The 24,635-nt window shown below is 40.9% G+C and overlaps 1 protein-coding gene across 1 annotated transcript in view; it reads left to right on the forward strand.

The window, feature by feature from the left end:
- The window catches only part of lamc3 (laminin, gamma 3), a 133,517-nt gene that overhangs the window by 105,801 nt on the left and 3,081 nt on the right, over positions 1-24,635 (forward strand). The window contains exons 13-24 of the mRNA XM_026173353.2: positions 5,318-5,506; positions 5,749-5,994; positions 7,241-7,394; positions 7,503-7,645; positions 7,817-7,995; positions 11,223-11,403; positions 12,488-12,732; positions 18,526-18,602; positions 18,903-19,037; positions 22,951-23,173; positions 23,626-23,772; positions 24,511-24,613. Coding sequence (XP_026029138.2) covers positions 5,318-5,506; positions 5,749-5,994; positions 7,241-7,394; positions 7,503-7,645; positions 7,817-7,995; positions 11,223-11,403; positions 12,488-12,732; positions 18,526-18,602; positions 18,903-19,037; positions 22,951-23,173; positions 23,626-23,772; positions 24,511-24,613 — 2,022 coding nt within the window. The remainder of the gene's footprint in view (positions 1-5,317; positions 5,507-5,748; positions 5,995-7,240; positions 7,395-7,502; positions 7,646-7,816; positions 7,996-11,222; positions 11,404-12,487; positions 12,733-18,525; positions 18,603-18,902; positions 19,038-22,950; positions 23,174-23,625; positions 23,773-24,510; positions 24,614-24,635) is intronic.

Below are 24,635 nucleotides of genomic sequence, written 5' to 3' on the forward strand. Positions count from 1 at the left end.
AGTCACCAACGCTCTACTGATTCACTGACTGCTGAGTTCCAAACCATTTTTGGTATTAACATGAGCACAAGGAACTTCATTGAGTGGGCTTCTAAGGCTAAGTAGCTCCTGTAGGTGTAATCAGTAGGTTGCCCAGTACTTTTGTCTATGTAGTGTATCTTTTCAAGAAGATCAGAGTGTTGTACAAAAGGAGGATTAGAAAAAAAAAAGAATAGATAAGAAATAAGTGAAATATATCTTAGTAGGTGCTAAACATACACAGTCATGGACAAAAAAGATACAGACAGACTCAAATGCTAGTAAGTAAAAATAAGTTTAATGGTGCATTCCTGAAGAAGTTGGTAGTCCCAGTCAGAACTTTTTGTGGAATGCCCCCTTAACTTCAATTTTCCTCTCGGAAAGTCTTACCATAACACCCTGAGGTGGTAAATCCAATCCAGTTAGCAATCCAAGATGGCGGCACTGAACATAAACCGTAGTAAAACTGTAAACATTTCATTTGTACTGCCACTGTTATGTATTATTGACTCACTAAATGAGCCATATGTAGAGCACTAACCAGACTCTGTCTATTAATGTGTTTTTTAAGTGCAAAGTCTCATGCAGTCTTGTGCTGTTTTGCTAGTGATGCTATGAACCAAAACAAGTTTTTTCTCGCCTTTTCTGGAATGCGCTCCAAGGTATCTGGAATGCGGTATGGGCATAATTTTAAAAGACTCAAAAGAAAGGAGAAAATTTGACTTTGAAGGGAATGCTGTTACACAGTTTGGGGGTAAACACAGAGAGGACACGGTCTCCTCTGGGTTTAAATCTAGAGTGGGGGAAAGCCAGAAGCATCTGACCGGAGGGACCTGGAAACTGAATAGGGTTGTAGGGGTCAGCGATGTAAGAAGGAGTCAAGCCATGAGAGGCTTTGTAAACAAGCAGGAAGCTCTTGCAATTGATTCCACACCTCACTGGCAACCAGTGGAGAGAAGCTACCAGAGGTGCAATATGATCTCTTTTTTCGTGTGTCTATGAGGACCCCAGCAGCAGCATTATGGACAGGCTGTAGACGGGACTGAGAGGACTGACTGAGACCAGAGTAAAGTGAAATGCACTAGTCTAAGCAAATGAATCTCAATTTTGCAATGTCTCAGAAAAAAAAATCTGTTTTATTGTCAACAGCTAAAGGAAATTCTGTTAAGAATTGGATGCCCTCAAAGCGTATGATGATTTTATCCATCCTGGGATTGAGGACACGATATAGTTGAATATCATCAGCAAAGCAGTGAAAGGAGATATCGTGTTTACTGATGATTTGACCCAAAGCAAGCACTTTCTGATTGCCAAGTGTGAGCGTGCACTGCTCGGTCGGCAGGTCCACTTTCAAAAGCACCAAGATGGTGGAGGTCAAAGTGCTCATCTCAAAGCACGTGTGATATCCTGGTTGCTACATCAATCATTTATATGCAGTCTGGGTTTATAATGTTTAGTAGTTCCCCCTTTTCACTTGAGCTTGTTTGTCATTGGTTTGATGGCTATTTGCTCACAGACTAAACAGCTTTAACCTGATGATAAAACTTTATATACGCAACTGCCAACATTGTTACAGTTCATCCTGAGGTTAACATCTATACAGTGTGAGTGCTGCGATTCAAATTTAATGCATGGGAATCCATCTAACATGTGCAAAGACGAAAAAAAATGGATAAACTTCCAAACCTATAAACATAAATGTTTAGTTGTTGAGGTACTTTAGTCTAGGGGACGGCTGAAGTAGTCAAACATCCTGAGTTTGTCTCTTCATGCCATATAACACGGCTCACCGTGGATCTTACAGTTAAGTCTCAGATAACAGTCTCACCTTTTAATTACATGAAAAAAGAATAAGCAGTTTAAGATTATTATTGATTGGCTTTTTTAAGCAGTTTTATGGAATTAGCATTTAATAAGACATCATAAATCTCTTGTTCAGCTCCTCCCTAACATCTAGGTAACCCAGAGCCAGAGTGAGGCAACATGAGCTACAGCCACTGCTGTTAGAGTTTCCATCCCCGGGATACCCAGGGGGCCTTGGCTGTAACAATTTGGCTGACAACGTCTATACACAAAACAGCAATTGATGCATTTATTTTCCACAGTCACAGCACGACAGAACGTATTTCCCCAGTCATCCGTACTGCACACATTATGTATGGCGCTGGACACAATATACTGCCCCTCCCTCTCTCCTCTGCAGCAGTCCACTTATTCAGAGCCCATGACAAGCCACATCTGCAGCAGCAGTCACTAGCAGCATATCTGTGTTAAATTAGAGAACAACATCGCCATAACAGTCGCGCAGCAGATTTAACCCGGCTTCCACCCTTGAGGCCTTAAAGTGGCAGGCCAAAAAGTTCTCTCTCTGTCTCTGCTTTTCTTTCCTCCTTCCCTTCATTAAAGCAGTGTGTTCACATGCATTAGTAAATAAATTTCCTTGGCCAGAAGCATTTTAATGTTCCAGTGGGCTAAGGAGACAAGCCTCCTGGAAAATGTGGAGCTCTTGAAAAACTCATGTTTGTGAAATCACATCCGTGCGGCAGTATTGTTTAATGTGCATGGGAGGGGGGGCAGAAAATGTAGGAATCTGTTATAGTCCACGATTATTTTCATGCGTGTTTGTGCTGAGTCGTGAAGTGACGAGTAGCCTAAACACTTAAGTGGCACAGCTGAGTTGCTTGTTTTCCTTGTGTGTCTGGCTTCACACGTCATCAAGGGCCCCACACGTCGCCCTTCATTCTCAGAAAGACCTCCCAAGATGGTGCAGATGACACGCGGTGATCTTAAGAAACTCAATTTAGTCAGAAAATAAATCTTGAGACTTTAGAGGCAAATGTAATAACAGAGGAGAGTTGGGCTACGATCTCTTTCAAAACAAAACAGACACACACACACACAAAAAAAATATTTAAGAACCATCTCTCCTTGGAATATGTTTCCTCCTTTTCTGTCTCCATCTGGTGCTAAAGTTATTACAAGCTACCACGAGCGGCGATAACCGCTATCTTTGGAAGAACGACTCCGTTTGAGAGAGGAGCAGTGAATGATGCTCAGATGTGAACGAGAGAAATGAGTGAAGCCGCCTGTCTTTCATTTGTTCCACAGTGGCCGCCTGCGCCCCTGCAGCTATCTCTCAGTGATGCATTCCACTGTATTTCTATTGGCCACAAGTGGCTCCATTAATGAAGCGCATTAGTCCTGGGTGTGAATGCGCTCCTGCAGAGAGAATGAGTGCAGGGATGGGGCGCAGGTAGAATAAGCACTGGTAGAAAAGAGCTTTTTTGGAGTGTGATGTATATATATGATGGAGGACTCGTCTTTAAGAAAAAAAAAACAAGGAGAAATATTGCTCTGCCATCACAAAAGAGACAAGGAGAGCAGAGCACTGAAGTGCAGGGCTCCTTAGCTGAAAGGGGAGGAGCGCGAGAAGGTGAAAGCAGAATAGGAGGATTGTGTGGATTTGTCAAAGGATTCAAAACGCACTGCTCCAGACGTTAGCATCACAGAAATCCCAGTTCATTAACAGGCCGAGTGAGCGGTCATTGATTCATTGATAAAATGATTCTCAAGGGATGCGGTTGGCATGACGATGAGGAGCGTCACGTGATCCTGCCATTCAGCGTCACTTTGCGATCCGTGCCGTTAGCTTTTCTGAGGAGCCGATAAAATGATAATAGCGTCGAGGAGGCCCTCGGTGGCTCCGCTGCCTCATATCACGCTCAGTCATCTTCACACTCAGTAAAGTCAGCACATTTCTGCTGCCATTAAATTTACTATGGCTCATTGGGGATTGACACTGCACAACATCAGTGTCATTGGAATGCCTTGTGAAATTCAAGAAAGACTCACTTCTTCATGCTGGAAACAATCATTATTGCTAAATGCTCTGTTTAAATGACTGGCATTACATGCTTGAAAGTTACTATCATTCACCTCACATCGTCGAAGAACTAATAATTTTTTTTTTCCCAGAAGTCTACACTTCATGAGGCAAAAGCATAATTGTTACCGCTAATGACTTTGCAGCTTTTATTCCATCTCATATACTCGCAGGTTCACGATGGGGGGGGGGGGACACTGGTTGCGGTGACCCCCCCCCCCATAACTAGAGGCAAGAATTTATTTACTCCAATATTCAGTAGTGTGAGCTGATTTAAAAATGCACAGCAGAGAGCTTTTCACTGAATTACACCGTAGGCTATGAGGGGAGTGATGGGAAATTTTAATGAGGACTCAGTAAAAAAAAAAAATAAAAGAAAATCACATGCCTGCAGATTATTTGTGATTCATGTTACTGGTGTTCTGTAGAAGATATAAATAATATATATAATTAATTATTATATATATAATATTTGATTAATACTAAAACACAAAAAAATTCTTGCAGTGCACCAAAAAAAAAAAATATGCGCAGTCACACAAAGAAACTCAAATGCAGATACTATTTTTATACCTTATAATTAATGTCTTCCAAGAATGTTAGCACTTATTATTTTGTGGTACACTAATGTGCCACTTTAAATCATGTGAGAATTTTTTTTGTCTTAATGGCTTCAGAAGTTGTTGCTCAAACCGCTACGTAGGTCTCTTCGATTCAGCGTGTGACTTCAGAGCCACGGCAGGTCACCGAAAGCTGCTTTACATTCACTCCATATACCCATACATTATATCAGTGCCTCCACTGCTGTGGGTATTTTCTACGATTATCATGTCATATCATTCAGCACTACCCGTAGCTTAATGGATTTTGAAATGTGACATGAGGGCAAAAAGCAGCTCAGTAAATCGAGCAGAATTCATCGGGGATTCTATGCACGCGCATGTATATCAACACATTTTGCACGTGAGTAAATCCTTTAGAGTGGCTTAAAGGTGCAAGTTGTTCTTCAAAAGAGGTTTCAAAACAACAGTTTGTTTTTTCTGTTTTTTTTAGGACATCATAGAATTGGTAATCTCTCCCACTTGGAGGGGGAATTGCTTTACTTCTTGAAGGTCTTTCGGACCACATTTGGCTTATATTTTTCCCAAAGCAATTATAGACTGGGTGAATTTAGTTGTCTTGCGCTCTCCGCGGTGGGCTGTGGAGAGCACTATGTTTTTTTTTTCTTTTTTTTCCCTTTTATTAACAGAGCTGGAGTATCTATGGGGAGTAGGTGCAGTGATGGTCAGAGACACAGCGTCCTCTGCTGGTGATGAGGAAAACGTTGTTTTCTGTCCCCTGTTTGTGAGATAAACAACACTGTCTAAGCAGGTGTGCATGTGCATTACCAATGTGTCTTTTTTGTGTGTTTTTCAGGTGTATGTGAATGCTCAGACTTCACCACCGGGACGACCTGTGAGCGCTGCCTGGATGGTTACTATGGCAACTCTTTGATTGGCACACCTGGTGATTGTCAGCCTTGCCCTTGCCCAGGCCAGACCAGCTGTGTCCAAATTGCAGAAACAGGACAGGTGGTCTGTACCAACTGCCCTGCAGGACAGACAGGTGACGTGAACAATTTAAACAAATTCGTATGGATGGGAAGCACACTGAGTAACGAGCTTTATGTCAAGATCAAAGCAGTCAGAGCGTCTCCACACGACAGCGTGATACTGAAAAGATGGTGGCTGTAGCGCACTCCACCTTAATTTGAGCTGAGGTCGGGTGACGGTGACCTCCAGCAGTGTTCTTTCTCATCTATTCATCTATTTCCTGCCCGTCTCTCTCTCACCTCATTCTCTGTGTAGGAATGCGCTGTCAGAGGTGTGAAGATGGCTACTATGGTGACCCCCTAGGGCTCTCAGGGGCAGCTCAGCCATGTGCGAGATGCAACTGCAATGGTAATGTGGACTTCAACGCGGTGGGAATATGTGACCACGTCACTGGGCGCTGTCTGAAGTGCCTGGGACACACGGAGGGAGATCACTGTGAACGCTGCCAGCAGGGTTTTTACGGCAACGCCCTGGACCAGACAGTGGGCCAGAAGTGCAAGTGTGAGTAACCGAGAGTGTGCCGGTAATTTATTATGACGCTACGATGTCAGTGCAAGATGAGCAATGAAAGATGGGTCTCCTGAAAGAGTTCCCCTGCACTTATAGATGTGTTTGGCTTGCTTCCCTTGGAAACATCCACTGCATTCAACCTTTTTTCCAGCAGTGTTGCATTTAAACTGTATCAGCATACAATTCATACTGTCATATTGTTGTGTTTACAACCAGAAAGCTAATGGACATATTCTACTAAAGGCTACTTGACCTTCAGGTTGGACTTTTAAAAAGAGGAAAAAATAGTCCATTCAAATTGCCTTCAATTCAAGAGTTCTATTTTGACAGGTATAGCTGTCTTGAGTCATGAAAGGCAAAAGCTGAAAATGGTTTGAACAAATGGCTGTGGGTCAGAAAGATAACACAAAAAAGAAGAGACTCGCTGGGCTGGGAGAATGGAAAGCGGGGGAAAAAAACTAACTGAAGTTACAAAAGCAGAAACAGTAATAGCTGTGACGTGTTTGTCCTTTGATTTTCTTATCCTTTTCTTGTGCTTCATTCTACCACAGTTGAGCCTCTACAGAACAGAACAACACCACAGAGGGATATAGGACTTCTATTATTCTATTCTTTGTCTTTTCTTATTGTTTTCATAATGAATTGATAAACTGGGAAATGTAATATTTGGTTTGGCTGGTGACTGAAATCAAGCTGTATAACATAAACAAATCACTCATAACTGCAGATGTGAAAGCAAGATGTTGTGTTAGCTATTTGCTGATATATTACTATAATCATTTATAAAGGATGAGAAATGAAAATTAAAAAAAAACACTTCAACCCTGTTATGTTATGATTGTTGCACAGGTTGGCCACCAGTGGCACTCTGCAGCTTCCCTGTTAGCAACATGTGTTTGGAACACGACGAACAAGTAACCCACATCTCCTATTGAGACAATAAAGATTCCAAAACACACGTTTTTGATCGATGTAAAGGTATCAAACTCTGCACTAAAATTGGTCTACACAAAGATGCATATCCCTAGATGTTTCTCCTGGATCATTGTGGCTTGTTCTTAAAATCAAAACTTTATTTATCTTTGTTCGTCATACTAGCCTATTTAAATAGATGATAAATACAAGAAATCCAGTGTGCCAGTTGAAGATATACAAAGTAGGCGTATCTTGTACCGCAAGCTGTTTGCAAGCTGCAAACAGATTTTTTTGTTTCAAGTTTTGTGTTTATTTCCTTTAGCATGCAGCTGCAGCTCTGCTGGAACATCTGGGCATGTAAATGAATGCCATCCTCAGACAGGAAATTGTCATTGCCTCAGTCATGTGACCGGACGGGATTGCAGTTATTGCGAAGTTGGCTTCTTCAACCTCCATCCAGGCATTGGATGTGAAATGTAAACAGATCCCCTGTGCGCTTCAGAGTTGATTTGTATGAAAAGCAGTAACAACTATTCTTAGAAGCAGACTCTATCATTAATGTGTCATTTTCCTGCCTTCCTCAGATGCAAATGTAATCCAATTGGCTCATCGTCACTGGCATGCCATCCAATCACAGGGCAGTGTGTGTGTCGCACAGGAGTGGAGGGGAGACTGTGTGATACTTGCCGTTTGGGCTTCTTTGGATTCTCATCACGAGGTTGCAGAGGTACAGTACTTTACTCGAGGCATCACAACTGCACTATGTGCCATCCTCTAATCCTCTAATACTTCCTCTAATACAGATCACACATGAAGGCATTTCTAACTCTATAAATGTTTATCTCTGTTGCTTCCCCGGCTCTGCCATCCCCTTGTGGTCCCATCTTGCCTCACCAAGCCTGTAACTGTGACCCGATGGGCTCCGTTTCTATGCAGTGTCGCAGTAACGGCACCTGCCACTGCCGCCAGGGCTTTGTGGGTTACAAGTGTGACAAATGTGAGTTAAACTATTTCCACAACAGAGCCACACACCAGTGCGAGGAATGCCCAGTTTGTTATGGCCTTGTCAAGAAACAGGTGGGTCTATGTTTCGTTAAATTGTTTATGTTCGTTAATATTTGCGTTTGGAAGAAAAACAAAAAATCAGGATTTTTTTAAATTTTTACTGCTTCGAATGACAAATTAGGGCACAGCATATAAAAATAAGCATTTGTAGTCAAATGGCAAACATGATAGCAAAAAAGCTACACAAGTTGACTGTGTTGGGAATGTGTATTCCTTAAATCTGCTTTGCGTGGCTGGCCGTCACTGACGGCTGTAACTGGACACAAGCACTTGGTATTTGTAAGAGTGCCATCTGTTGGTCAGAAAGCATCATTGCAGGTAAAGATCGCCATACAAGACATTCAAGTTAGAATAAGGAAGAAATTATATGGGATGTCACGGTTAAAACGGGACCCAAGTTTACATACACTTCAACTGCCAAGATAATGTCTCTGAAAGTATGTGATGTTAGCATGACAGCTAGGATGGCCTAATACAGTGTTTCCCAGATAATCTTCCTGATCAATTCTCACGGCAGACCTATGTGCCGCGGCGCAGTGGTTGGGAAACACTGGCCTAATATATGAATAAGCATTTTTCACAGGATTGTGTGCAGCTAGGTGCTGCTAATGAAATGCATTTGACAGACATCATCAGCAGGTGTGAACACCTCTATAAAAGGAGGAGTTTTGAGAGTTTACTGGAGCATTCAGAGCGTCCCAGCAAATTCAACCCAAGGTCAAGTTGTGCAGTGCTGAGAAATTGCAAAAAAACCTGAGAGCTACATCTCAGGTGTCAGTTAGTATGTTAAATGTTAAAGTTCAAAATAGTACAATTTGTCTTAAGAGAGCTGTGCATATACCTGCAAACGACAAGCCAAAATTCCTCCACAAGGATGTGAGAGGCTGATAAAATCATACAGAACAAAAATCACGTCAATTTATTACTGCTAAAGGTGGATCTGGAGTGTACGAAGGACAGCACAGAGTCCTTTTCTCACGATAGTGTTTTTGTCCATCAATATTCATTCCTCTGTAAGCTCTATGTGGTCTCTACAAAAGAAAATGTCTTGCTATTTAATGCTCGATAGTTGGTTTAACTGTGTAATTTGATCTTTGGCAGGTTATTGGATAGATTTTTAACTTTTTTATTAAAAGTATCTGGCAATAATGACCCAATGAAAAACAATAATGTTGAGTTTTAATATAGTGCAAGGTTAATAAAGAAGTACAAATTAAAACCAGCTGCAGTTGGTCCTCGCTGTCCTGCTTTTCCTACTTAGGAAGCAGTAGACATCATGAATTGAATATGAATTCTTTTTTGTTTAGGAATGGACCTTTTTATCTGTGTTGACTCTGCAACTATTTAATCAATAATTTCTTCTACAAAATGTGAGATAATTCTGATCAGATTGAATGTACTTATGTGCATTTCTATAGCACTCTCTAGTTTTACTTATGACTCAAACCACTTAAAGACTGCGAGTCACATTTTAACCTTATATACATGCAGCGCTTTACTCTATAAACTTAAAACACTTTATCTCCTTCACGTTCAATTAACCTAACATGTCTTCAGACTTTAGGTGGAAGCAGGGCAAAAGCTACGCAGGCAAAAAGAGATCATGCAAACGCCACACACAAGCTTACTCTGAAGCAATATTGTAAACCACTGTAACTGCTGTGCCGACTGGAGCCTACAATTCAGTCTTAAAACACTCTAATAAAAGTGAAGTGTAGCATTTTACAAAATATCGCTTCAGTTTAGGTGTCAGTGTTTCAGACTATAGCTTTCTTGACCTTGCATTGGGTCTTTATTTTCTGCACCTTCCCACATTCTCACTATGTTCCTTGCAGGTCCGTGCACTAGTCCATATTATTGTTTTGCACACCTACGCAAGGTGTTTTTGGCACACTTTTAATGCGTGAGGGGCAATTTGATCCTGAAATAACACAGTCCCCATAGTACATCCTGCCTTTGTAGACCCTCATGGCAGCCATATGGCTCCTTTGTATTTGTAGATTGCAAGTAAACAGTGGCTGTGCAGTGAAACAGAAAAATGATCTCCCGCGCTGCTCCTCTCTGTCCCTTTAGATTTGTAGCAGCCCACGTCTGTATGCTAAGGTGCCGTGTCTCTGGATTTGCCTTCTGAGGACAATCCAATAGCGCAGATGTGTTCTTTCTGTTCTCTGTGCATTTTCTTGTTCCGGCTAAAGTGGCTGCATGTTCTCACCGGGCCGACTTGTACCTGTGTGAATGCATGCTGTGATTTCCACAGTGTTAGCGATTCAGTGAACATCCCAACCCTTGTCTGCTGCGAACACCTGCAATTACTCTCACTGTCCTGAGTCTCCCCCAGCTCTCGCTTTCTGCTGCTCGCGCTCTCTGTCTTTCCGCTCCTACTTTTCCTGTGGTTCAAACATAGACAGGGGGGGAAAAAAGACTAACGAGCACAGAGAGAGAGAGGTTGAGAAAAGACAGAGACGTGCGAGGGACGATCAAGAACGGTGTGAAAAAGCCCGTGGATGACAGCAGAATTTAGAGGAGAATTTTATTTTATTTTTTATATATTTTTAAAATGGATGGGACTTGATTAAATGCAAGAATGAATAACTCAGAAAAAGCACTCACTGTTTTATCTGAGTGGTGTTAAGCTGACGAGGCCTTATTAATACACTGATGATTGCTCTCTAAAGTGATCGGCAAGAAATTCCTGCTAACACAGAACACACGTGATGTGCACACACGTGCACAACGTACGGCTACCAGCTTAACAAAAGGTGTCATCACAGCCAGATCGCAGGCTCTATTTATATAGCTCTGGACTATTTTTTAACTGCCGGGGTCAGCAAACTGTTGCCAATCACGGCACTTTTATTCCATTTTCAGACCCGGACTTCCATTCTCTAAGAAGTCTAATCTAGTTATCTGCAGAAATGCAGATATGCGGGGAATAGTGAGTGGATGCGGACATGAAAACAGTGTTCTGTGCTTATCCTGTTTTTGGTATTCATTTATTCATTGCTTTTGGTGAAATACTACATTTTGATGTTTTGGTGCACCAAGAATCTGAGTCCTATCTCAATCCTTGCATCTGAATAAATAAATACAGATGGAGGTAGATAGATATTCTGTTGTGGTGTTTTGTTTTTTTCAAGTGTTTTGTTTGGTTTTTCTTGCTTTTTTGTGTTTTTTGTGGGGGGTTTTTAAACCCGTATTCTCATTCACACCTTCGGTGAAAAATCTCGATGCTATTACAGGCGGAAAAGCTCAGGACTCGGCTGCAGGATTTGGAAAAGCTCCTGGCTCACTTTGATTGCAGAGGTAGATTCGGGAAGCGGCACCACCTGCTGAAGTATCACATGGCCAGGCTTTATGAGCATGAGCACCAAAGGGAGGATACTCTGCCCAATGCTCTGGAGGATTTTCTGGCCTTCCAAGGTATCAGCAGCCAGGAGCCGAGATAATTCCGCTGTCACTCCTTTTAATGTTTCCTCCGTGGTCGTGACATCTTGCGAGGCACTTGGCAGCCTTTGCCTTGTGAAACATGATGCTCGCTTAATGTGCCATTGTAACCGCTGTGTCACGCTTTGGCTATGAGATGATAACATGCCATATCAGTACATACAAGACCAGCCGCAGAAACTTGATGTGAAACCGCTCCCGGCGTTTCGAAAATCTGCTGCTGTTGCTCTGTGTCTGTCTCCTCCAGTGTGACTGGGCTACATATACAACGCAACAAAGCGATTAAATCAGGAAGCAAGGCGACAATGCAAACCTCTCCCAATTACTTTAACACAATGTTGATATATCCTCATTATCTTTGGAGGGGAAAAGGCTTACAGGCTCAGCTGCACAAGCCAAATGGAGACAAATCATAACAATATAGAACAGGGCGCCGTGTGACCAACTTAATCCCTGTTTATATGACAGCCAGGGCATCGCTAATCCCTGCTTATTATGATTATAGTTGCAATCATGATAACAGTTGCCCAACAATCGCCCTCCCATCACCCACGCTATATATACACACACACACGTTGTTACCAGTCGTGCTCTTTAAGGCACTGGATGACCCAGTAATGATTTAATGAGTATGTGGAATCAACGGACTCGCTGTGTGGGCACACACAAGCTCCTTCCTTCTCATTTTATCAGACACGGAGTCAAAGCTACAAGTAAAGCATGTCCCAAAATGAAGCAACAAAGCGGACAGATTGTACTAATTGTTCTGTAAAATGCCTTTGCAGCCAGTTAAATTAGAAACACGACAGCAAACAAAGTGAAATTGCAAAAAAAAAATACGAGCATCTGGATAAATTTCCATATGGTTCTGCTTATTCTGACTACCGATATGTAGAATGGATGAGAGTCCTCACATGAATTAACACAGTAAATGAGGGAGCCGAGAATGAGAGATGTGTCAAAATACGGCTTTCCAGCTACAAAGAGTTGGAAGAATGGTATTCTTGGTGAAGAAATCCATGAAAGACTTAACGTGGTTTTATTTGCTTTGTTCTTACAGAGGCACGGGAGGCCTTAATAAAACAATTTTCCTTGCTGGAAGCTTCTACAGGCACACTTTTAGCCCAGCTGCATGGCATTACATCTTCTTTGAACTGCAGCATCAGCATGACAGAGGAAGAGGGGAAGGAGAGGAGGAAGGATGAAAGCAGCGGGGCTGTGTGTCAGACCTTCACAGACACTCTACACATGATCAGAGTGTCTCAGAAACAACTGAAGCAGGCAACACAAGACCTGGACAATATGGTAGGTGACCTAAATGTACACTTTGTCCTCAGTATTGTAGCCACCTCAAACACTTTATCAGTTATGACTTGCTAGCACCACTTTGGACACCCTTTGGGTTTCCAAACTGCCTTAATTCTTTATAGCATAGATTCAACAAGGTGCTGGAAACGTTCCTTGGATTTTGTTCCATGAAGTGAATCTCCAGCCTCTGTTGGTACGAGGCAGGATGGATCCATCCTTTTATGTGGGCTACTCCAAAATCTGAGCCCACCATCCAGTTGCTGCAGCAGAAATTGAGACTCATCAGATCAGGAAATATAGTTGCTGTCTGACAAGCCTGTGTGAACTGTAGCCTCAGTTTTCCTGTGAGAGTTCACCCAGTGTGGTCTTCTGCTGCTGCAGCTCATCTGCTTCCAGTCTTGGCATGTTGTGTGTTAATAAAATAATTTCATTTTTGTCACCGACCTGTTTTTCCTGACAAATACAAGACAATAACTAAATAAAAACGAACACACAAGGAAGAAAACGATGATGACATTGATGATGATGACAATTTTGCTGAAAGGATTCTGGAGAGACAAGATCCAATCAGAACTAATTAAGTTGTGCAGGAAGGTGGAATGGGTTTTGGAAATGATCTAAACTGAAGTAATCTCCTTGTGCGGTAAGGTTAGAGAGAAGGATAGAAATCACGGAGGAAACTAACTTAAGATTCTGTCTACTAAAATCTTAATCTTTAGTTGACTAAAGCTAATAGAATTTAGATGCCTTAATTATGACTGAAACTAAATTAAATTGTAGTCCAAAGATTGACTAAAAAACTAAACAAACATTTGCTGTCAGAATTAACACTGCTACATACCTTTTTGTAATAAGAAGCTATTGGATTTTCTGTTGCCTTGAAGCAGCATGACCATTCGCCTCTGACCTCTGGCATGAATAAGGCATTTTCAAACCAGAGAGCTGTGTCTTACTGGAGTATTCTCTGTAAACCCTTGAGGCGATTGCTCAGGAAAAAATCCCAGTACATCAGGAGTTTGTAAAATACTCAGACCAGCTGATCTGGCACCAACAACCACACCACATTCAAAGTCTCTTAAATCACCTTTCTTCCCATTCTGATGTTTCATTTGATATTCAGCAGGTGGTGTTGACTATGACAATATGTCTAAATGCACTGACTTACTGCCATGTAATTGGCTGATTAGATGTGCACCTGTACCTAATAAAGTGGCCTGTGAGTGGGCTGTGAGTGTGTCACGACTAAAAATCTGATTATTTCCAGGATAAAAATAGAGTTTGTAGATTTAGAAACATTAACAAAAACACAGGTTCTGACAAGTGAAGGGGCGCTTATGGTGCTGCATCATGTCTAAGGTTTGTATTCAAGTGGGAACCGCTCGTAGCACTGACTATGCTAACTCTGCAGTACAAATTTCCTTCGGTTGTTTCTGTACAGTTTCACTGAAGAAAACTGATGACATGTGGATCTGAGCTATCCATCACAGACTTCATGAAGTAAATCAACCTGCAGCCATTGTTCAGCTGTGATGAATATTGCCGTGCCCCAGGTTTCCAGCAGAACAGCAGACCTAAGCATAACTATGCACTATTGTCAAATTTTAAATTGGTATTCTAAGTAAAGACTTAGGCTTTCTTAGTGCCAAATCATAGATATACCACTGGTTTTAAAGGGGTACTTCATAGCACTCTGTGTGGAAACGTTAGCACAAGCAGCAGGCCAGCATTGCAGAAACTTAACAAAATTAGTTAAACAAGACAAGATTTAGTTAAGATACTGCTAAGCTGAGTGGTTTCACAGCACCGGTAGTGGCCTTCACACCACAAAGGAAGAAAAAATGTCAAAATCAATAGTATGAGTGAATGATTGGGAGAAAAAGAAAGTCCCCTTTGCCAGTGAATCCAAATGTGAGCTTACATGAATGACATTAACAATAACAGATTCACCAAAGGTCAGCACAGCAGCATCAGCAAAGTCCTGCTTGTTTACTGTCTTTGCATAATTCATACTCGTTCTACTCAGTCTCACGGCACGTTTTCCACCGGTTATACACGACCCCTGTAGAGTGCCTGTGTGCCTCACAGTGAAAGCCCACTCCCAGTTAGATAACCAGTGATTTAACAAGGCGAGCTAGACAGAGAATAATACTGCAGTGTATCAAATGTGTAGCAAAGTTTGGTAGTGGGAATTTGAAATTGATCAAAAGTAGCCCTCCTTAGAACTTTTTGGAGGGAAGATTGACAAAAACAAGCAGTCCTAACATCAAACTAACCTCTTTGGAACATTTTTATTGTTATCTGGGTTAGAAGGTATTGCACATGATAGCTCAAGCATATGCTTATATTAAATCAAGTACTATAAATATTACTGTAAGCAATAATCAGTCTTTTAAGCCATTGCATTATATACTGTGTGCTAGCATGCTGACACTGTATGTAGCATGTTTTTTTTATTATTTTTTTTATTGTCTTTAGTGTGGGAGGTTGCAGTTTACCTTGCTAGATGCTGCTCTTTTGTGTAGATCCACAAAGATTCCCCCCAGGCAAAACCATAACTCCACCCCCTCACACCCCCACCCTTCTCCATATGAGTGGCACACTCCTCCCTCTGAAACAAAAACCCAAAGATGTTGATGGACGCTAAAATTAACAACTTGTTCTTCACCTGCCTCAAGGCTTTTCACGGTCTCTTCATGACGCTTGCAGGAATTTATTATAGATACTCCTGCCATGTTATTTAGGTTTGGAGAGATGAGTGAGCTTGTTTTGCCAATATATAACTCTCTATTTCTGATTGCGTGTGTGTGCGCGTGTGTGTGTGTCCATTGTGCTTATCACCTGGGTATGCCTGAAGCAACAGCAATGTAATTTCATATTAATAAGCACAGCGGCCACCTCCCTTCCACTAAAATGAAGAAAAATGCTTGTGTGTCAATTGTTGATTCAGTTTGCCCGTTTTGTTTGCATTTTTTCAAATTGAATGCCACTCTGGGAAGGACTCTGGTTTCAACCGTATAAACACTACATTTATTAAGACAAAACTTCAGGCAATTTCAGACCTTTTTAGGACCCCTCCCCCCCATATGCCCCTGCTTTGAACCTGCTTGATTACATACATTTATACAAGGAGGTTCATTATATAAACATGCAAAAGTATTGAGTACTCTCCAGTGCAATATAACTTTCATGTCAGCTGATTCGCAATTGTATTACCTTACAGGCGTTACATTGTAAATATATCCCACACAGTAGGCACTCAATACAACAAAGCTCTAAGTATTCCATTACTGAGCTTCAAGCCTTATTTATAATGCTTTCTGTGTCCACCCACATCTTTAAAAAGACTGTCTTTGGACTCAAATGAGGCCATAATTACACTTTTTACTGCTATTTTATTAATAGTCTTGCATATTTGGGGTTCCAGCTATAAAACAAATCCCCCCCAACACCTTTTTGGACTCATATAATCATATCATCATCATCATCATGTGTTTACTTCTGTGTGTTCATTCTGGTAGTCCTGGCCTTGTTCTTACCAAATACATTGGACAAATTGATCCTGGTCTTATATGACCATCACTCCCCATGTTCATTAAACTTTTTTTTCTTTTCCCTGTTTATTGTTAATTAAGTCAAATTTGATCTTGCGGTGTTGTGCCAGAGAGAAAGCAAGAGAGTTGCTTGCTCTCTGAGCTGTCACAGAAAATCAAATTTTTTACTGATAACCCATGTGCCAAGTCTGAAGGTTTCATTTGTCTGGGGTTTTTTAGATTGTGTAAGTACTACCTCATTTAAAAGGATCCTGATTTGTAGTACTAGGGCATGTACTGTACCTCTGATTACTGTTGAAACTGTTTCGACTGATTTTTAAGTTGGCCATAAATCTTGCTGTATTCTTTTCCAGTGTTGTGAAGTCTCACAATCACATTTCTCAACTTCACCAGCAATTCTTTTCCACGTGGAGCAAGAATGCAGACAGTCACAGCCCAAAATGACAAAGCTCTTATGTTCACAGGTCATTTTGTAACGCTGATCATGTATTTAGGCTCATTCAAAATCCCAGAAAATCTCTGGTTTGTTTCGCTGATCACAACTTTTCTAACGTGCAGTGCTGTAAAATAGTTTACGCCCCCTTTTTGATTTCTTTCTTTTGTCATTTTTCTTTTTGCAATATTTGTTACACTTACATGTTTAAGATCATCAGTCATAATGTAATATTAGACAAAGGTCTAAACTATCCAACCATATCTAATCCTCTGTGAAAAAGGAATTGATGTATTTAAAAGTAGATCTAATAAATCTGCATTTTGTATTTAAATCTTTGTCGAATATGACAAATATTGCAAAATAATAAAAAAAAAACAGGGCAGAACTGTACATGTCAATAAATAGAAGTTCATTTATTTTTGATGTACTGAGTTTCTATTTTGGGGTTTGTATTTTCAAGACAGTCTTTTAAATTTTTTAATGTTCATATGAGAACCCAAATTAAAACTTTTTGCTCAAATCATTATCTAACAGTCAATATGTACAGACAGGTTCAGGGGGAGGTACACCACTGAGCATCTGTTTTCATCTGTAAAACACGGCGGAGGTACTGTCATGGTTTATGGCTACGTTTAATTCAGAGGTGGTTCAGATCTTATCAGAAATGATAAACCTTTGAACGAGGACAAGTGTGGATTTTGAGCCATCATGCAATACAATGTGGAAAGCAACTGGTAGACAAAGAACAGAACAAAAGGTAGCTCACATCCAGTGAAGAGCTTTGAAATGTCCTTCGGGAAGCCTGGAGAACTTTTCCTGAAGGGTGTCCAACTCCAGGCCTCGAGGGCCGGTGTCCTGCAGGTTTTAGATATCACCCTGGGTCAACACACCTGAATCAAATGATTAATTCATTACCAGGCTACGAGAGCTTCAGGACATGTCATTTAGCCATTTAAATTGGGGCGACCGTGGCTCAGGAAGCGCATCCGTAACTGGAAGGTCGCCGGTTCGATCCCCGGGCTCTCTGTCCTGGTCGTTGTGTCCTTGTGCAAGACACTTTACCCTACTGCTTACTGGTGTTGGCCAGAAGGGCCGATGGCGCGATATGGCAGCCTCGCTTCTGTCAGTATGCCCCAGGGCAGCTGTGGCTACAACTGTAGCTTGCCTCCACCAGTGTGTGAATGCGAGAGTGAATGAATAGTGGCATTGTAAAGCGCTTTGGGTGCCTTGAAAAGCGCTATATAAATCCAATCCATTATTATTATTATTATTATTATTATTAAATCAGCTGTGTTGGATCAAGGACAGATTTAAAGCTGCAGGACACCGGCCCTCGAGGCCTGGAGTTGGAGACCCCTGACTTAAAGAAAGCTGCCAGAGAGAGTTCAGGCTGTGTTTTGTGTCCATGCCAAATATTGACTTTCAAACTCAGTTTTTTCCTCATGTGCTGTTTTTCCATGATTACCCTATTTGAATAAATCAATGCAGCTATTTTTAGTTTTCTAGCAAAATATAAAGAAATGAGAGGTGGTTCAAGATTTTAGCGCAATGCTGTATTTTTCTGAATAACTCTCAGAAACACACAGTTTTCACACAAATGAAAATTTCTCTGATTGCAAACAGCACTGTGTCAAAAACACTTTTAAAAATAATCAGCTGAAGTGTGAAAAATCCTTTAAATTACGTGACCTCATATGATTTAATTAAACACGTCCAAACAGCTTAGAGCCATTCCAAGACCAGAGCTGTACTTTTTTTGTCATTTGCTCAGTATGTCGCTTTCTCTCACTACCTTTTTCACAGCTCATTCCTTTTGAGGCAGTGTCACGACCCAACAAATGGAACATTATGGTCAATGACTCACAGGTGCTAATGAAAAGGTAAGTTAGGTCAATGGACTTTGAGTTGTCAGTTAAAAGCAAAGACCGCAATAGTAATTTACGGAGCTTCATCACTCCCGGCTTTTAGCTTGTCAAATACATTGTGGTTAGGTTACTGTGAATCGATGCTCTCGGCGCTTTAGAGTCACACCTTTGTTCTAGTTAAAAATATCCAGAGTGGAAATCCATTTTTCTCTTTCCTTGCAGCAGCTGCAGTACTCTACTGTTCTGTAATGCTCTTTTTATTCCTCTTTTACATTATTTAACTTTTTTTATTTCTTCTTCTTCTTCTTCTGGTAGTCACAGGGAAACAGCGGACCACATCGAGGCTATAGCCGACAGGGCAGTAAGAGCCTCAAAGCAGACCTATAGCTCACTGATGGATCTACTGCAGGACAACTCTACAGAGGAGTACATCAGGAACCTAACGGAGCAGTGAGCACAAAGACAAACATATGCTCTTGTAGACATGCACAGGCAGAAACAATGCTTTGTATGAATTCACATTCACATAAAGCATTCTACAACTCCCTGGATTATTGCGCTTTTGCCATGTGTGTGTATATAACAAAGTGCACCTATCACTGTATTATAGCTCAAGGTCCTCTTCTTTGCTGCTGCCTCTTAAAGCACACTAGAGTTAAGGAGTAAGACATTTAGCCACAGGGAGACAGCTTCTCTCAACTGTAAGCCTATTGCTTTCTTGGATTTGCCACACGCTTGCTGCATCTCCTAGCGTGTGATTGCTCTGAGGATTATCCTGGATGCTAGACAGAATGATGCAAAAAGCCCTCCGGTGGCCATGATGAGAGCAAGAAGTGAGGAGCTCCAAATTGATTACTCCCTTCTACCAGTAGTCAGCTTGATTCAGAGGAGTTGTGTTCATCTTCGGAGCACTGCAGCACTGTGTGCGTGCTCGCGTGTGTGTGTGTGTCTGCGTGCGTTTGTGTGTCGCTTTATAGGATGCAAAGTGAGCAGTTTACGCACAGATGGGCAGCATAAAATTGCATTTCCCACACATATTTCCCCATGTGGTGGCACTTAAGCAGATCAGAGGCATTTTATAGGCAGGAAGCTACCCAATCAGAAAATGACAAAGGTATTCAACCTGTCTCCAACAAAAGGTCTGTATCACTAGTACTCGGCAGCACTGCAACTGTTAGAAACAATTCACCTCAGTGTTTGTAATCATCAACAGCAAAGGGGTAGTAGCACTTGTTCAGCACAACTTTGAGCTACATTAATGGACTTTACATTTTAGTGGGAAACTGCGTACTTGTTTTTACCTTCCTGCATGTTTTTTGGAGATATTATTACTTTCTGATTGAGCTTTTACATAAAGTAGAATGTTGAAGAATAATTTAAATAACAAACTGAACAGCAGTTCACTGCCTTTTCTGGTTTTTTGAACATAGTCAGAACCATCCAGTAGAAATGTCACCAGGTCTCGGGGCAATTTTGTACATCCTTATTGCAAAGTGAAAAGTTAAATCACTGAAAATAAGCAAAAAATGATTTTTAGCCAATGCTAGGTCACCGTTAAAAGCTTAAACCACAGCTTTCCAGCCAGTCTGTCTTGTAAAATCTGTGCAGACATGTAGTGTCTAGTTGAAACCCCAGTCATGTTTCAGATCTCTTAATAAAAGCAGCTACAGTTACTGTTGCAGTTTTTATTCTGCAGTCATTTTTTGCCCCTCCCTTTTCTTTTCTTTTTCTCACAACACAGAGTGATATATTTGCATAGTTTCACACTAGCAGGCTGTTTTCTTGTTCTGATGAAGAAAGGCTCCCTATAGGTTTAAAACATGCCTTTGAGGATCTTTGAATGAAGACATAAAAGTATGAAATTAATCACTGAGTGGGGAAAGAGATAAGGCAGAAGGGACAAAAATTAAATTTGTGCATTAGGTTGGGCTCTTTGAGCCTTGCTGTATTTAACGTAGTGACCAATTACAGCGGTACAAATGGATTTGTTGTTGGGGATATCTTATGCGGCCAGGTTTATTCTTTCATGGAGAACTTCAGGAGACTCAGATGTCTTATACACACACACACACACACACACACACACACACACACACACACACACACACAAGAAGTCTTGACTGCGGAGAATAAAAGTGTAGTGACACACACATATATAAAGCCACCCTGAAAGCTGTGCTCTGATAACACAGCGCATTCATACTTTTGCTGTATGTACTATACTACATACAAGCAATTCATGTGCTCATGTCACTCTCAAGATATTGTGCACAGTGCTGCAAGGGAGAGAAAGCAAGTTAACTATACAAGCTCTTTTCTCTGATGTTGGGGAAATAACAATAAACATGGAGGGGATGCGAAACCATGAGCAAAGGAAGAATTTTATGAATAGCTTTACAAAGATGCTCGAACCATCTCAAACCATTTCTGATGCTACAGTCACATCAGGATAAACAATGGTTGGAGACTGGACACAACAAAAACTATTGCATTTAACTTAAGACCTCTCTGAAATGTTTTCCTGGAAGTTGGAGATTAGATCTGTGACCATCTGCAGTTATTTGCACTTTTTAAAATGACTTTCACGCATCAACTGTGAGTCTGCAGTTGAATGTAACCATTGGTAATCCGTTCCATTTTATTTGCAATAATAGGGGAATTAATCGGTCTACAGACACAGAAATTAACATTTAAAATGTATCCTGACTGCCGTCAGAACCTCATTGACAGAAGCAGAAGTTCCTCCACAAATAGATGCTTCAGGACAGATACTTTAATGCAAAATGACATAGGCACATCTCTCTATAAACAGAAATATAACCAGAATACAACTGGCTGGTAACCGACTCAGTTCAGTCCTCTATTGCAAAGAGACAAAACGAACTCCAGACTGCTTCACACTGACTGACATTTGTTGGAAAACTGTCCAGTTTTATAAATTAAACAGCAAATGTTTGCTTATTCTCTTATTCTCAATCGAAGTCCTATTTTTGCTCTAGTGTGACTGAGCCGCAGCAAGCAGCAAACTGCATGCTGGTCAAAGAAAGAGCATAAGTCACAAAGTCAAACACACCTCTTTAACACTGATGTCACCTACCATTTCCTCTCCCTCTGCCAAGTACCTCCTACTGCTGAGTGCAAAGTGAAGTCAGCTCTACAGGAAGAAGGGGGGTTTCTGAGACAGCAGAGAGAAGGGGAGAGACATCAAGTTGTTGTGTGGGTCGTCTTTCTTTTAAATTTAGAAACGAGGACCTCTGTATACGTCCTGTACATTCTTGCAAATAAAGTCTAAAACACAAGGAAACTCTTTAACACTAATTTCACTGGTGCATCAGTTTCTGCAACTGATGCATCATAATATACAGCATTATATGATAATGTGTCTGGGTCAGATAGGTTGCAAAATAAATAATAATGTATGTTTCTCTCTGCATTTAACCCATCAACTCAGTGGGCTGCCACCAATCTAGCACCTGGGGAGCAGTGTGTAGGGACGGTACCTTGCTCAGGGGTACCTCATGGTAGCCGTTCAGTGGATTTGAACCCCCAACCCTTCCAACCATGGGGTGATCACTTTATCTACTGAGCTATCCCTCAGCAGTATAAAGCTGCTGTTGTATATAATCAACCCATTTTTTTATTTTCACTTTTTGTCTTTTTAAGTTGGCTTTTTATTAAACAGGATAATACAGAAGGCTGAAATTTTGCTGCATGAGCTTTTGTGTTCACACGATTCAAAAGAAAAACATTTGTCTCGCATACTAATTAAAAAAGCACTTTTTAAATTAGTTTCAAGGTTGTTATTGCATTCAGTATTGCACGCTGTGATCATCTTATTATTTGGAAAATGATTTACAGTATATGTGACATTCGAATGATCCTGTAGTATAGTATCTCACTATATGAACACTTATAAATGACCCATAATATTTTACATTAAAGCTGAAATAGACTACATGTTTTGGACTTCAGTCAGTCTGTCAGTAAGTCAATCATGTTTTGATATCAGTATCACCATATTTTTATGTAAATGTTCAGTGAGAGAACTCCTGCACTGCATCTGGGAACCGTTTGCTGTAGAAAATCTAGTTCATGACAGGAGACTTGTAAGAGGAGAATGAAGAAAGAGACAGAATGTGCAGTGGCTTTAGAAGAGGACTTTCACCTTGGAAAGTGTGGTTAAAAGCCAATGTGAAGCTAGAAGTTAGCACTAGCACATTTTTAGCATGCATGTGCACGTAGGTGGTTGTGTAGAACAGAGACAAGAACTTTTTAAAAAAAAAAAACTTTTCTATATGTTTCCCACCTATCGGGGATATATTATATGTTTTGATACATTCTTACTGTACTTCTTTCATTTTAGAATCACACAGATGCAGCAGCAGAAGGAGAACCTGACGGTGCAGGTGAACGATACTGTAGCCGAACAGCTGGCCCTGGAGGAAGAAGCTGCTGGTTTAAAGCTTGCCTTGGGTAACATCACATCATTCTTACATCAGCTGGCTCTGACAGATGCCAGCCCATATCCGGAGGCTGATCACACTCAGTTCAACCAAACCAAACATCTAACCAACTTTACAACAGAGGTCAGTTTAATCTTCACTACGATTTCAAGCATATTCTGTTGCATTTTGAACCAATAAATCAATCATTTCATTCTAATTAGTGTGGGTGCTGCTTATATAAGGAACCACTCTGGTTTGTTTAACTTGGGTCATATAGAGATAGAGGTATGGGGAATTGGAAGTTAATGTCACTTCATTTTTTTCTCATTTAATATTTGGCAAGGAAAGACGCACACTGAGGCACAGGAGAGAAGATTCTGGCAGCTTCTGTTGCTCACAGGGCACATGTTGTTCTGGAGGGGGGGTGATTACCACAGCAGCATGTCTGAGCAGAATACACTGTTAAATGACCCAGAAATATGCTAAGGTGCCCTTTGTGTACGTGGTAGTTGAGAAAAGTAGAGAAAGCAATTAAAAAAAAGATCTTTATTCTAATAGAACTGTTGCTTCTTGTTATCCCCTTTCTTGTGTAGTGGGGTGAGACCCTGGTGAAACAGACAAAAGAACTGGACCAGCAAGTTCAGACTCAAGACGGTCTCATTGCTAAGGTCAGAGAAGTGGTGGAGCCTTTACTACAGACAGTCAACAACAGCATGGAAAGCGTGAATAACGTCAGCAAGGTAACCACACTAAGTGTTTGCTAGTATTGATGGTTATTAGCCATGTTAACAGCATAGTTCTGTGAATTATTAAAACACAGTAATGTATGTTAATTTATTGTTATTCTTTCTATGTTCATTCTATCACTACGTATAGTGATACAGCAAAACCTTAAACACCAAAGAAATGAGTCATATAAACATATTTTTTGTTCTTCTTCTTTGCAAGCTACATTTTCATTGTATAAGGCAAAGTAATCAATTATAGATATGCATGACAACACATTTCACAGACCCCAGAGTTTAGCGAAAAGTATTTACAATCAACAATGTGCACGGAGACGTAAGGTACGTGCAATGTCAGCAACGTAGGCGTAATGTTCGTCGTCACTGTTCGTTTTGAGATCAGCTAATACAAATCCATCCATTCTCTTCCGCTTATCCTTTTCAGGGTTGCTGGAACCTATCCCAGCTGTCTTAGGGCGAGGGGCAGGGTACACCCTGGACAGGTCACCAGGCTGTCACAGGGCTAACACATAGACACAGACAACCATTTGTACTCACATGGGCAATTTAGTGTTTCCAATTACCCTATCTATGGAAGGAAGAGAGATAGATAGATAGAAAATTACAGAAGAATATTTTGTTACAAACACAATAATTGAACAAAATATAACATGAAACACAATAAACATTATTGCAAAGATTTAATAAACTACACTTGACTTCTTGCTTTATCCTCCTTCTCTTGTACTAAAGCTGCAAACTCAAGCTCACGGAGCAAAAGTTGTGACTTTGTCATCAGTTGTGACAGGCAAAGAGGTGGAATCAGAAGCAATCTCTCTTCACAGACAACTAGAACGTAAGCCTCTATCTTTTTGACG

The sequence above is a fragment of the Astatotilapia calliptera genome, chromosome 7 (assembly GCF_964374335.1).
Source record: "Astatotilapia calliptera chromosome 7, fAstCal68.1, whole genome shotgun sequence".
Lineage (NCBI taxonomy): Eukaryota > Metazoa > Chordata > Actinopteri > Cichliformes > Cichlidae > Astatotilapia > Astatotilapia calliptera.